The sequence below is a fragment of the Mustelus asterias genome, chromosome 8, assembly GCF_964213995.1.
Source record: "Mustelus asterias chromosome 8, sMusAst1.hap1.1, whole genome shotgun sequence".
Classification (NCBI taxonomy): Eukaryota; Metazoa; Chordata; class Chondrichthyes; order Carcharhiniformes; family Triakidae; genus Mustelus; species Mustelus asterias.
Window position 1 is genome coordinate 135797619 of NC_135808.1, and position 14325 is coordinate 135811943.

General features: G+C 43.9%; 1 protein-coding gene across 1 annotated transcript in view; it reads right to left on the reverse strand.

Moving 5' to 3' along the window:
- msh4 (mutS homolog 4) overlaps positions 1–14325 on the reverse strand; it is a 110262-nt gene that overhangs the window by 56218 nt on the left and 39719 nt on the right. The window contains exons 5-8 of the mRNA XM_078219229.1: positions 13451–13561; positions 10207–10322; positions 7708–7881; positions 1796–1968 (exon numbers count right to left, since the gene is read on the reverse strand). Coding sequence (XP_078075355.1) covers positions 1796–1968; positions 7708–7881; positions 10207–10322; positions 13451–13561 — 574 coding nt within the window. The remainder of the gene's footprint in view (positions 1–1795; positions 1969–7707; positions 7882–10206; positions 10323–13450; positions 13562–14325) is intronic.

Here is a 14325-nt window from a genome sequence, read left to right on the forward strand (position 1 = left end):
CTCTTTTTCTACAGTCCTTCCTTATCGCTGGTATATACTTTTGCTGAGCGCTGTGAAAAAATGCTTTGAGAGATCTCCACTGTTCTTCAATTGTCCCACCATAAAGTTTTTGCTCCCAGTCTACCTTAGACAACTCCTCCATCATCTCATTGTAGTCTCCTTTGTTTAAGCACAAGACACTGGCATTGGAGTTTACCTTCTCACGCTCCATCTGTATTTTAAATTCAACCATACTGTGATCCCTTCTTCCGAGAGGATTCCTAACTGTAAGCTCATTAATTATTCCTGTCTCATTACACTTCTTACTGTGTTTACCCCAGTCCAACGCCGGCATCTCCACATCATCATTACACAGGACCAGATCTATATTCAGTCTTGAATATATGCCCCTGACAGCATGACCTCAACCCCAGGACAGTTTCTAACTCTGCCTTGGACAGTCTCTTAATTCTTGCCACCAGAGAGTCTTTCACTCTTCTACTGTTCCTTGACCACCCTTTACTCCTATCTCCATCTCCCTCCTCCCCTCTCGCCTTTTTCCATCCCCACATTCTCATCTACCCCACTATCTCACTCTCATCTTCCCCTTTCATGTTTCCCCTCCGAGTCCTGCCTCCGTCTTAGCTTCCCCTCTCATGTTCCACACCCCTCCAATTCCTGCCTCCAAGTAACATTCCCCAGTTACGGAATAACTGCAAAGGCAGCATCAATTGACCTCCAAGTCGTGGATAAACTGAAGCTCACCAAGTACGTGCGAGTTATATAGAGAGAGAAAACAGACTGTTCTAATTGTCTGCTGGTTGGGCACTTAATTTGGAGGGGGAATGTAATTCTGTCTAGTTGGCCTTTTAATCAGCATTCATAAGATGCAAACGTAGTTCCTGACATAGCTCAGCGGAAAAATCAACTCACCTTCAACCTGCCATCAAGGTAATCCCAAACTAATTTTCCACTGGTGGGAAAGAAATTTTTCCAGTCAGAGCAAATATTGTGCCCCCACACACCATAATTCCCACCGCTGGCAGGAGAGGAAAATTCCTGCCTTAGTCTGCAAATAACTCATAAAACTATACAGAATTCACAGTGTAGAAATAGGCATCCAATCCATGACAGGTTTTGTTCTCCGCATGCGCCACATCTCAAACCATCAGCATATCCTTCTATTCTTTTCTCCTGGCTGCCGCACTGCTGCTTCACAGCACCAGGGTCCCAGGTTCGATTCCCAGCTTGGGTCACTGTCTGTGTGGAGTTTGCACGTTCTCCCTGTGTCGGCATGAGTTTCCTCCGGGTGCTCCGGTTTTCTCCCACAGTCCAAAGATGTGCGGGTTAGGTGGATTGGCCATGCTAAATTACCCCATTAGTGTCATGGGGATTAGTTGGGTAAATACGTGGGGTAACGGGGATAGGCCTGGGAGGAGAATGTGGTCGGTGCAGACTCGATGGGCCAAATGGCCTCTTTCAACAGGATTCTACGATTCCAATGGGTTTATTCGGTTTTTCCTTCAACTACAGTTTTGCTATTCACCTCAAATACTTAATACGTTTCTCCTATATTCCCTATTGGATTTATCTGTGATTATTTATTTTTGGTCCCTAGTTTTAGTCCTCCAATAGTGGAAACATCTTCCCTACATCTACCCTATTAAACCTTTCACGGTGGTTTTGGGACTTGCCTCTTTGTGCTATCTGTGGTGGAGATGGCAGAACTATGCATCAGACTTGCCCAAAAGGCAGGTAACTGAAGAAGAATTTTACTGCTATATCCCTAATTTCCCCAGAAAACAAGCAGACCGACCAGACTGAAGGCTAAAGAAGAGATCCTCATCCTCCAATAATTCTTGGACACAGTCCAATCTTGTGTTAATGGTCTCCACGTCAACCAGGGGCTCCAGGATATTCGAGCGAAGCCTACGACTCCCTCCAGCTGTCTTTGTGTAGTTCAGGACCCCAAACAGCGTGTGATTATTTCTGCAAAAAAAATAATCAAATGCTTTTACTTTGGAAAGAAACAAGTGGTGACTCAGCAAAGCAAATATTTGGAACAGGAAGAAGGCATTCAGTCCTTTGAACCTGAAATTCTTCTCAAGAACAAAGAACAAAGAACAATACAGCACAGGAACAGGCCCTTCGGCCCTCCAAGCCCGCGCCGCTCCCCGGTCCAGGATTGAATCCTGAATCCAGGATCCCCGCCCAAATTTCCAGCCTATCTACATCCTAATATCCTATCCACCGAGCTGTCCCTCACAGCTATGATGCTTTGTTCATCACAACTATTAACTCACCCCCACCCCCCCATTCCAGACCATGTGATCTCCAGGGAGAGGCGAAAACCCAGAGTGAAAACCCCAGGGCCAATATGGGGAAATAAATCTGGGAAATTCCTCTCCGACCCCCTGTGGCGATCGAAACGAGTCCAGGAGATCACACTGGCCCTGATCAGAAAATGCTTCCCAACCCTATTCATTTCCACTTCTGCTTTACGAACACCATCTGAATTCCCTGCCCCCGAGACAGGTTCCCAACTATCCGCAGTCTCGCTCTGTACTGGCCCCAGCAAGATGATCATAGAATGAAGCCTTGAAACGAGAAACAAAGAACAATTAGCCCGCGCCGCTCCCTGGTCCAAACTAGACCACTCTTTTGTATCCCTCCATTCCCACTCCGTTCATATAGCTGTCTAGATAAGTCTTAAACGTTCCCAGTGTGTCCGCCTCCACCACCTTGCCTGGCAACACATTCCAGGCCCCCACGACCCTCTGTGTAAAATATGTCCTTCTGATATCTGTGTTAAACCGCCCCCCCTTCACCTTGAACCTATGACCCCTCGTGAACGTAAGGTTTCTCCCAGGTTTCTTTCTGCTCGCAGCAGCTTCCAATGATACCATTGCAATTTTGGAGTGTTCGGAAACTCCAACATAGGAAGATGAAGGTAGTGGGGTTAAAATTTCAGATCAATTACCTCTGATGTGGTGTGCCTCAGGGATCGGCGTTGGCTCCACTGTTATTTATCATGGGTGGCACGATGGCACAGTGGGGGGTGGTATAGTGGTTAGCACAGCTACCTACCTCACTGCGCCAGGGTCCCGGGTTCAATTCTGGCCTCGGGCCACTGTCTATGTGGAGTTTGCACTTTCTCTCTGTGTCTGCATGGGTTTCCTCCAGGTGCTCCAGTTTCCTCCCACAGTCCAAAGATGTGCGCGTTACGTTGATTGGCCATGCTAAATTGACCCTACTGTCAGGGGAATTAGCAGGGTAAATGTGTGGGGTTACGGGAATAGTGCCTGCGTGGGATTGTGATCAGTACAGACTCGATGGGTCAAATGGCCTCCTTCTGTACTGTAGGGATTTATGATTATGATTCTTATGATTTATATTAATGATTTGGATGAGAATTTAGGAGGCATGGTTAGTAAGTTTGCAAATGACACCAAAACTGGTGGCAGAGTGGACAGTGAAGAAGGTTATCTAGGATTGCAACGGGATCTTGATCAATTGGTCCATCTGCTGACGAATGACAGACGGAGTTTAATTTAGCTAAATGCGAGGTGATGCATTTTGGTAGATTGAACCAGGGCAGGACTTACTCAGTTAATGGTAGGGCATTGGGAAGAGTTACAGAACAAAGAGATCTAGGGGTGCAAGTTCATAGCTCCTTGAAAGTGGAGTCACAAGTCGACAGAGTGGTGAAGAAGGCATTCAGCATGCTTGGTTCCATTGGTCAGAACATTGAATACAGGAGTTGGGACGTCTTGTTGAAGTTGTACAAGACATTGGTAAGGCCACACTTGGAATACTGTGTACAGTCCTAGTCACCCTATTATAGAAAGGATATCATTAAACTAGAAAGAGTGCAGAAAAGATTTACTAGGATGCTTCTGGGACTTGATGGTTTGAGTTATAAGGAGAGGCTGGATAGACTGGGACTTTTTTCTCTGGAGCGTAGGAGGCTGAGGGTTGACCTTATAGAGGTCTATAAAATAATGAGGGGCACAGATCAGCTAGATACTCAATATCCTTTCCCAAAGGTAGGGGAGTCTAAAACTAGAGGGCATAGGTTTAAGGTGAGAGGGGAGAGATACAAAAGGGTCCAGAGGGGCAATTTGTTCACACAGAGGGTGGTGAGTGTCTGGAACAAGCTGCCAGAGATAGTAGTAGAGGCAGGTACAATTTTGTCTTTTAAAAAGCATTTAGACAGTTAAATGGGTACGATGGGTATAGAGGGATATGGGCCAAATGCAGGTAATTGGAACTAGCTTAGGGGTTAAGAAAAGGGGCGGCATCGACAAGTTGGCCGAAGGGGCTGTTTCCATGCTGTAAACCTCTATGACTCTATGATCAGAACCACAAGGTGATAGGTAGGGTTAGAATTAGGGTTAGGGGAATAGGTAGGAAAGTAAGTTGTGATGAGAATAAGTAGACTCTGCTTAGGGATGAATGAGTGGACAAAAAAATGGCAGATGATGTATAATGTGGGAAAATGTGATATTGTTCACTTTCGTGGGAAGAGTAGAGAAGCAAATTATTCAAAGACTGTAGAATGCTGTGATGCTGAAGGATCTGGATGTCCTTGTACATGAATCACAAAAATTTAACATGCAGGTACAGCAAGTTGAAAAGGAAGTTCGAGAAATTGGAAGCCAAATGGAATGTGTCTCTATTGCAAGGGAGATAGGGTATAAAAAGTAGGGACATTTTGCTACAATTTTACAGGGCAGTGGTGAAAACACACCAAGATTACCATGTACAGTACATTCTGTTACTTTGTTCTGCCATTTACACATTCCGATCTCTTAATGGACGCTAAGAGCACCATTCCTAACCTTTATCATCACCAGTTACATTCCCTGTCTTTTTGCCTGTGCCATCCCTATCAATTAAAGCCATCCCGCCCCCCCGCCCCACCCCCCGCACAGTGTAAATCTTGTCCTGTTTTTCTTGTCTTCAGCTCTGACAAAGGGTCATCCTGACTTGAAACATTGGCTCTATTCTCTCTCTTCAGATGCTGTCAGACTGGCTGAGATTTTCCAGCATTTTCTGTGCACAGTGTTTGTTTCCTTCTTTAAGGAGTTTGTCTCCTTATTTATTGTATTAGGGGTGGTTCAGAGAAGATTCGCTCGGTTGATTCCTAGATTAAGTGGTTGCCTTATGAGGAAGGGTTGAACAGGTTGGGTCTATACGCATTGGAGTTTAGAAGAATAAGAGGTGATTTTATTCAAATCTATAAGATTCTGAGGGTTTTGACAAGATAGATGCTGAAGGATGTTTCCTCTCCTGGGGGAATGTGAGAATTAGTGGGCTCAGTTTCAAAATAAAGGATCTCCCATTGATGATGGAGATGAGGAGAAATTTCTTCTCTCAGAGGGTCGTTAATTTTTGGAATTCTCTATACCTGGGAGCGGTAGAAGCTCGGTCACTGAATATATTCAAGTTATTCAAATTAGACTCATAGATTTTTATGAGTTATTCAGGTTTTTGTGAGTTATTCAGATTTTTGATCTACAAAGAAGTAAAGGGCTATGGGGTAGGCAGGAAAGTGGGGCGAAGGCTGCTGTTAGATCATGCATGATCTTATTGAATGGCAGAGTAGGCTCAAGGGACCAAATGGCCTACTATTGTTCCTATTTCTTAAGTGATACAGATGAACAACTGAAGAGAGACAGAGGGGTAAGTGGAAAACAAAAACAGGAGGTGTGCAATGAGGTGGAGGACAGATTATTAGATAACAGAAGTGATGGTGTACAAAACAAATAGAGCAATCTTAAGAGAAACTGGGGAAAAATGTAAGCCAGAGCCAGATGATGTTCCAATAGATACAGAGGAATATTAGAGGGAAAGGGAAGTAGCTGGAGGCCATTCAGCTTCTTGACTTGTTTCACCATTCAAATTGGTCATGGGCTGATCTGTAACATAACTCTACTTATCTACCTTGGTTCTGGAATGCCGTTGTTTAACAAAACCATCAGCCTCGGTTCTGAAATTTTTAATTGACCTCCATCTGCAACTATGGCATTTTTTTGGGAAGGGGTCAGAGTTCCAGATTTCCACCACCCTTAATTACTTCCTGACAATACCACTAAATGGTCCAGTTTAATTTTAAGTTTCTGCCCCATTATTCTGGACTCTGCATCAGAAGAAATAATTTCTCTCCATCTATCCGATCAAATCCTTTTATCATCTTAAATACCTCAATCAGATCACCCCTTAATCTTCTATGTTTAAGGAACCACAAACCTGGACTGTGCAACCTGTCCTCAGTTTTTACCCCATTAACCCAGGTATCATTCTGGTGAATCTGCACTGTATCCCCAAGGCCTACATATATTTCTTGAGGCACGTGCTCAGAATTGACCAGCTATTCTGGAAGGAGCCTAACCAGAGCTTTATAAAACTAATATAACTTCCATCCTTTGTATTCCAGTTCTCTTAAAATAAAGGTCAACGCTCTACTGATGTTTTTAATTATTTTTGCACGATATTTCAGTGATTTCTATATTTGGACACTTAAATCTATCTGTGCCTCCACAGTCCCAAGTTTCTGGCAATTTACAAAATACTTTGATCCAATTTTCTTAGCTCCAAAGTAAATTACCTCACACTTCTTTGAAAAGTAAATAAGAAGAATTTGTTTCCACTGCCAGAAGGGGCAGCACAGTGGCACACTGGTTAGCACTGTTGCCTCACAGTACCATGGAGCCGGGTTCAATTCCCAGTTTGAGTTCTGCAGAATCTGCACGTTCACTCCATGTCTGCATGGGTTTCCTCCGGGTGCTCTGGTCTCCTCCCACAGTCTGAAAGACGTGCTGATTAAATGCATTGGCCGTGCTAAATTCTCTCTCAGTGTACCCGAACAGGCACCGGAGTGTGGCGACTAGGGGATTTTCTCAGTAACTTCATTGCAGTGTTAATGTAAGCCTACGTGCGACACTAATAAATAAATAAATAAACTTTAAACCAGAAATTACAAATTTAACATAATTAACTGAAAAACCAAGGTGAGGGTTGAGGAGAATTTTATTTATGCAGCGAATTGTTGCGAATGCACTGACTGAAAAAGCATAGAATCATAGAAATAGAATCATAGAAACCATACAGTGCCGAAGGAGGCCATTCGGCCCATCGAGTCTGCACCGACCATAATCCCACCCAGGCCCTACCCCCACATATTTACCCGCTAATCCCTCTAACCTACACATCCCAGGACTCTAAGGGGCAATTTGTTTTAAATCTGGCCAATCAACCTAACCCGCACATCTTTGGACTGTGGGAGGAAACCGGAGCACCCGGAGGAAACCCACGCAGACACGAGGAGAATGTGCAAACTCCACACAGACAGTGACCCGAGCCAGGAATTGAACCCGGGACCCTGGAGCTGTGAAGCAGCGGTGCTAACCACTGTGCTACCGTGCCGCCCCGCACTGGAAACAAATTCACTAGTAACATTCAAAAGGGAGTTGGATAAATAATTGAAGGGGTGAAAGTTTACAGGATAATGGGGAAAGATCAGGACTAATTGGATACACTTTTCAGAGAGCAGCGTAGACATGATGGGCCAAATAGTTCCCTTTTCTGCTCCATCATGTTATGATTTTTGACCAGTAAAATTGCAACCAAATTCATTTCATTTTCTAATAAATTTCACCTTTGCCAAAACTATTTTCACCAACACCTGAAAGATTCCTCCCTCAGGTAACTTGCTTGGCTGTATACCTGGGATCCCTGTTGTTAATGATCAGTTCAAGCTGCTGAGCTGAGGCCGAATCTATCATCGCTGTCTGTTCACTCCCTTTGAAGATGACTTTAAGGGACTTTGGAGCATAAACCGTATTCTGGATAAATTCAACATACTTCAGCAAGGCTGCAGCTGCTGCCAAACAGTAATATCTGCAAATACAACAGAAAAACAAATTCTCAACTGTTTCACACCTCAATATTTCCCCTTAATCCTTTTCACCGCAGCCACGGGGTCATTTACAACGAGGTCAGGTTGCATTCAATCACATAGAATCATGAAAAAAAGCAAAATAAATGTGCCAAAGTGCTTCACAGAAATTTTATCGGACCAAATTTGACACCAAGCCACAAAGGAGGTATTAGCATAGCTGACTGGGTGAGAGAGGTAGTTTGTCAGCTATGGCCAAAAGGGGAGAGAGGTGATCTGCTTGCAGACTTCTATCAAGGTCGCTCCAAACTAGCAAGCCAGGTGGCAAATTAGAATGATTCATATTCTGATTTGATTTACTTTTATTAGGAAACTGACTGACCACCATTCAGCTCCTTCGCACAGAGATATGCATGAGTCAACAGGCCCAGTGCTTGGTTAGCCGCAGATTGACAGAAGCACTGCTGCTGGCAGGAGTACCCTTTTTGGTTAGATCCAGGAAAGATTTGCCAAAGCTTATGTTCCTCAGTGATGTACGGCAAGGACTTGGAGGACTGAATCAGGCTCAGCTGTGAAGCTATGCAATTAAAAATCGGTCACCATTAATAACAGACACTGTGCTGAGGTGTCAAGTGCTGCCAATGTCCATGAAATTATAACTGCAGCACAAAGCCAATGTTTGAAACAAGACCGAACTGGTAATGGTTGGGCGTTGGGGAGAGCTACAGAACCAAGAGATCTAGGGGTACATGTTCATAGCTCCTTGAAAGTGGAGTCACAGGTCGACAGAGTGGTGAAGAAGGCATTCAGCATGCTTGGTATCATTGGTCAGAACACTGAATACAGGAGTTAGGATGTCTTGTGAAGTTGTACAAGACATTGGTAAGGCCACACTTGGAATACTGTGTACAGTTCTGGTCACCCTTTATAGAAAGGATATTATTAAACTAGAAAGAGTGCAGAAAAGATTTACTAGGATGTTACCAAGTCTTGATGGTTTGAGTTATAAGGACAGGCTGGGTAGACTGGGACTTTTTTCTCTGGAGTGGAGATGGCTGAGGGTTGACCGTATAGAGGTCTATAAAATAATGAGGGACAGGGATCAGCTAGATAGTCAATATCTTTTCCCAAAGGTAGGCGAGTCTAAAACTAGAGGGCATAGGTTTAAGGTGAGAGGGGAGAGATACAAAAGGGTCCAGAGGGGCAATTTTTTCACATAGAGGGTGGTGAGTGTATGGAACAAGCTGCCAGAGGTAGTAGTAGAGGCGGGTACAATTTTGTCCTTTAAAAAGCATTTAGACAGTTACATGGGTAAGATGGGTATAGAGGGATATGGGCCAAATGCAGGCAATTGGGACTAGCTTTGGGGTTTAAAAAAATGGGTGGCATGGACAAGTTGGGCCTCTATGACTCTATGAATTAAATCAATGAAAAAATAACTCTATGCAATTCATGAAAGGTACCATTCTCGGCTTCATGTTAGTAGATTGTGAGTTTAAGCCTCACTTCAGAGAGTCATAGAATCATAGAAACCCTACAGTGCAGAAGGAGCCATTCGGCCCATCGAGTCTGCACCGACAACAATCCCACCTCGGCCCTATCTCCATAACCCCACATATTTACTCCACTAATTCCTCTAACCTACGCATCCCGGGACACAGAGGGGCAATTCAGCATGCCCAATGCACCTAACCCGCACATCTTTGGACTGTGGGAGGAAACCGGAGAACCTGGGGGAAACCCATACAGACACGGGGAGAACGTGCAAACTCCATATGGACCCATACCTAAGCTGGGAATCAAACCCAGGTCCTTGAAGCTGTGAAGCAGCAGTGCTAACCACTGTGCCACCATGCCGCCCCAATCGATCACATAATCCAGGCTGATTCTCCCTGTGCAGTACTAAGGGAGAGCCACACTGTCTGAATGCCACCTTTCAAAAAAGACATTAAACCAAAATCTTGAGTGCCCTCCCTGGTGAATGTCAAAGATCCAATGGCACTATTTCAAGGAAGAGAAAACGAGTCCTTCCCACTGTCCCAGCCAATATTTATCCCTCATCCAGCATCATTAAAACCAATTATGAGGCCGTCATTTCATGTCTGCTGATGGGATTGTTCTGGGTGCAAACCGGAGTGTTTTCCTGCATTACAACAGTGACTACATTCTGGAAAAAAAGTACTTCAGTGGCTGTCAAGCTCTTTGAGACAGTGAAAAGCACTGCAGAAATTTAAGTTCTTTCTTTGCTTTGTAAGTATCTATGAATCTAAAACATTTAGCTCTGAGTTTCAGATGAGCTGCCTTTAATCCGAGACTTAATTCCATACTTCAGCTGGACCTCCATTAACACAGTGCTGAACTCGGGTGTGCAAAGCTGCTCAATGTATTCCAGCCCCTTTGTTTCGTTAAAGTACTTTCTCTGAACAGTACTGAGAGCCACACTCTGTGGAAAATAGAAAGAAAACATTCAAAAACTGGAGAGAATTCATCAGACTTCTATTAGCAACCCCACGCATTGGCATCCCTATAAAGTTTCCACCAAACTTAACAAATGCACTCACTGTTTCCACATAAATCATAATGTATTCAACAATGATTATTGTGTAATCAATTGCAGACTAATTGTAAACAAGTGGGTTTAACTCCATAATTTGTTTGTTCAGTTCCTTCATTTTGAAATGGATATATAACCTGATTCATTTTGCTATAAAATGTCAGATGCTAACTTTCCCCCTGGAGCCCTTCAGCTACCCATCATGTAATCCAGCCTCAGCCCAACAGCTCGCCGATTCCTACAATTCCAGCCACTTGCGCATGCCTCCATTTTAATTGCTGCACCACTGGCGACCATGATTTCACCTGACTGAGCCCTAAAATCTGGGATTCCCACTATAAACCTCTCTCCACCTCTCTCTCCTCCTTCTGTACACGCTTAAAACTTAGCTCTTTGAACAAACTTTTAATCACCTATCCTAATATCTCATGTGGCTCAGTGTCAAGCACATTGGGAGGTTTTAATCACCTCCTGAGGTTGACTGTTCCAACGTCGCACAACCTTCTGAAAGAAAAAAAATTCTCATCTCTGTCCTATAAGGGCGACACCTAATTTTAAATCAGTGCCCTCTAGTTCTGGATTCACCCACAAGAGGAAACATTCTTTCCACATCCACCTTGTCAAGATCATTCAGGATCTTATATCCTTCAATCAAGTCGCCCCCTTACTCAAACAAAGAACAAAGAACAATACAGCACAGGAACAGGCCCTTCGGCCCTCCAAGCCTGCGCCGCTCATGTGCCCAACTAGACCATTCGTTCGTATCCCTCTATTCCCAGTCTGTTCATGTGGCTATCTAGATAAGTCTTAAACGATCCCAGCGTGTCCGCCTCAATCACCTTGCTTGGCAGTGCATTCCAGGCCCCCACCTCCCTCTGTGTAGAATACGTCCCCCTGACATCTGTGTTGAACTTTGCCCCCCTCACCTTGAACCCGTGACCCCTTGTGTTCGTCACCTCCAACCTGGGAAAAAGCTTCCCACTGTTCACCCTATCTATGCCCTTCATAATTTTATACACCTCTATTAGGTCATCCCTCATCCTCCATCTTTCCAGGGAGAACAACCCCAGTTTACCCAATTTCTCCTCATAGCTAAGACCCTCCATACCAGGCAACATCCTGGTAAACCTTTTCTGTACTCTCTCCAAAGCCTCCACGTCCTTCTGGTAGTGTGGTGACCAGAACTGGACGCAGTATTCCAAGTGTGGCCTAACCAGCGTTCTATACAGCTGCAACATCATATGCCAACTTTTATATTCTATGCCCCTCTCTATGCCACTCTTCTAAACTCGAGTGGAAACAAGCGTAACTTGTCCAACTTATCCTCATAAGACAACTGCTTATTCTGGTATAAATCAAGCAAATCCCCTCTGGACCATCTCCAATGCTTTTACATCCTTCCTTAAATAATGAGACCAAAACTGCACACAGTATTTGAGATGCAATCTCACCAAAGCCCCGTATAACTGAAGCATAATATCCTTAATTTTATGCTCAGTTCGTACAGCCCATTCAGCCTGCTCCACCACTCAATAAGATCATGGCTATACTATCTCCACTTTAAAAGTTATCCCAATATTCCTTCACTCCCTTAGTATCCAAAAATATATAGTTCTCTGTCCTGCGTATACAAAAACCTGAGCAACCACAGCTCTCTGGAATAGAGAATTCCAAAGGTTCACAACCCTCTGAATTGAATAATTTCTCCTCACATAAATCCTTAAATGATCAATCTCTCATCCTGAGACTATGCCCCATAGTTTCTCTAGACCGCAGCCTCTCAGCATTTAGCCTGTCAAGCCTTCTCAGAATTTTATACATTTCCAAGAGATCAGCACATTCTTCGAAACTCCAGAGGATACAAAATATGTGTGTGTTTGTCAGGAGGGGGGTCAAAAACAGCTACTTCAAATTTCTTCCTTTGGCATTCGCCCAATAACCCGCAGGTCCATTCAAGGTCATGACATCAGCTACACTGCTAGGTTTCTTCTTGTGCCTGCCTTTTGGATACTCAATGGGGCACTGTAAAGTATGCTAAGATGTCCAATAATCTTCCTGAACCTGGAATGGATGGGTTGTCTTCTGAGAAAAGGTTGGACAGATTAGGCTTGTATTCACTGGAGTTTAGAAGAGTAAGAGGTGACTTGACTGAACATAGGAATTGAAGTAGGCAAATTCAGCCCATTAAGCCTGTTCTGCCATACAATCAGATCATGGCTGAAAGCTTTAAGGTCCTGAGGGGTCTTGACAAGGTGGATGTGGAGGAGATGTTATCTCTTGTGGGAGAATCTAGAATCGAAGGCTCACTGTTTAAAACAAAGGGGTCGCCCATTTCAAACAGAGATGAGGTGAACTTTTCTTCTCTCTGAGGGTGGTGATTTTTTGGAACTCTGTTCCTGAAAAGATTGTGAAATCAGTGTCTTTAAATATTTTTAAGGCAAAGGTGGATAGATTCTTAGTAAGCAAGGAGGTGATAAGTTAGCGGGTGGAGACAGGATGCAGATTTGAGGTTACTATCAGATCTGCCATGATCTTATTAAATGGCAAAGCAGACTCAAGGGACTGAATGGCTTACTCCTGCTCCTCCTTCCTATGTTCGTATATTGTAGGAGATAAATATTAAAGACCTTCTTAAAGGAGGAGAGAGATGTGGAGGGTCAGAGTGATTTCAGGCAACTGAAGGCATGGTTGCAATGCTGCTGTGAAAGAACAGTAAGAAGTCTCACAACACAAGGTTAAAGTCCAACAGGTTTATTTGGTAGCACAAGCTTTCAGAGTGTCACTCCTTCTTCAGGTTAACCTGGTGTTGTGAGACTTCTTACTGTGCTTACCCCGGTCCAACGCCGGCATCTCTGCATCACGGGTGTGAAAGAAGTCAGGGATGTACAAAAGGCCAGAACTGGAGGAATTTAGAGATCTCAAAGGATTTTACAGCTATTAGAACACTGACTATTCTGTTGTCCAAAAACCAAAATGCAGATTGAAAATACTGTTCACAGACTCTGCATCATTCTTACTTTAAAGTTTTCTGTGATAAGAGTAAACAGCTTAGTCCCACTTCCTTTATCACAAGTGGTATTTGGCATTATGATTTCTAAAGGTGTTAAAATCTGCAACTTGGTAATAACCTGAAAAACAAACACAAGCAAGAAATGTCCCCAATCAGTGAAATAAATGATTCAAGTTCATTTGATTTTACATAGTATCGTAACTTCTTTTAATCTAATAAATATATCAATTATATATGAATAAATTATGAGCCAAGTAGCATGATAAAACAGTGCAGCATAAGCAGGGGATTCCCAGTTCAGCGCTCAGTCTGTGCTCAGTTACTATGGCTTTTTTATTAGTCTGCCTGAACACCCTTGGGATAGGAAGTGGATACAAAATTAGGCACGGTTCCCACTCCTTGGTGCTTTCCAGTGAAACTGGCTGGAAAATACATGTGGAATTTTGGATTAGAAAAACATGGGACTCGCCCATGGCAAAGATGATTTTAGAATTGTGATGTTACGCCTGTCAGAAAAGGACGAACACTCAAAGAACAAGAACAAAGAACAATACAGCACAGGAACAGGCCCTTCGGCCCTCCAAGCCCGTGCCGCTCCCTGGTCCAAACTAGACCATTCTTTTGTATCCCTCCATTCCCACTCCGTTCATATGGCTATCTAGATAAGTCTTAAACGTTCCCAGTGTGTCCGCCTCCACCACCTTGCCTGGCAGCGCATTCCAGGCCCCCACCACCCTCTGTGTAAAATATGTCCTTCTGATATCTGTGTTAAACCTCCCCCCCTTCACCTTGAACCTATGACCCCTGGTGAATGTCACCACCGACCTGGGGAAAAGCTTCCCACCGTTCACCCTATCTATGCCTTTCATAATTTTATACACC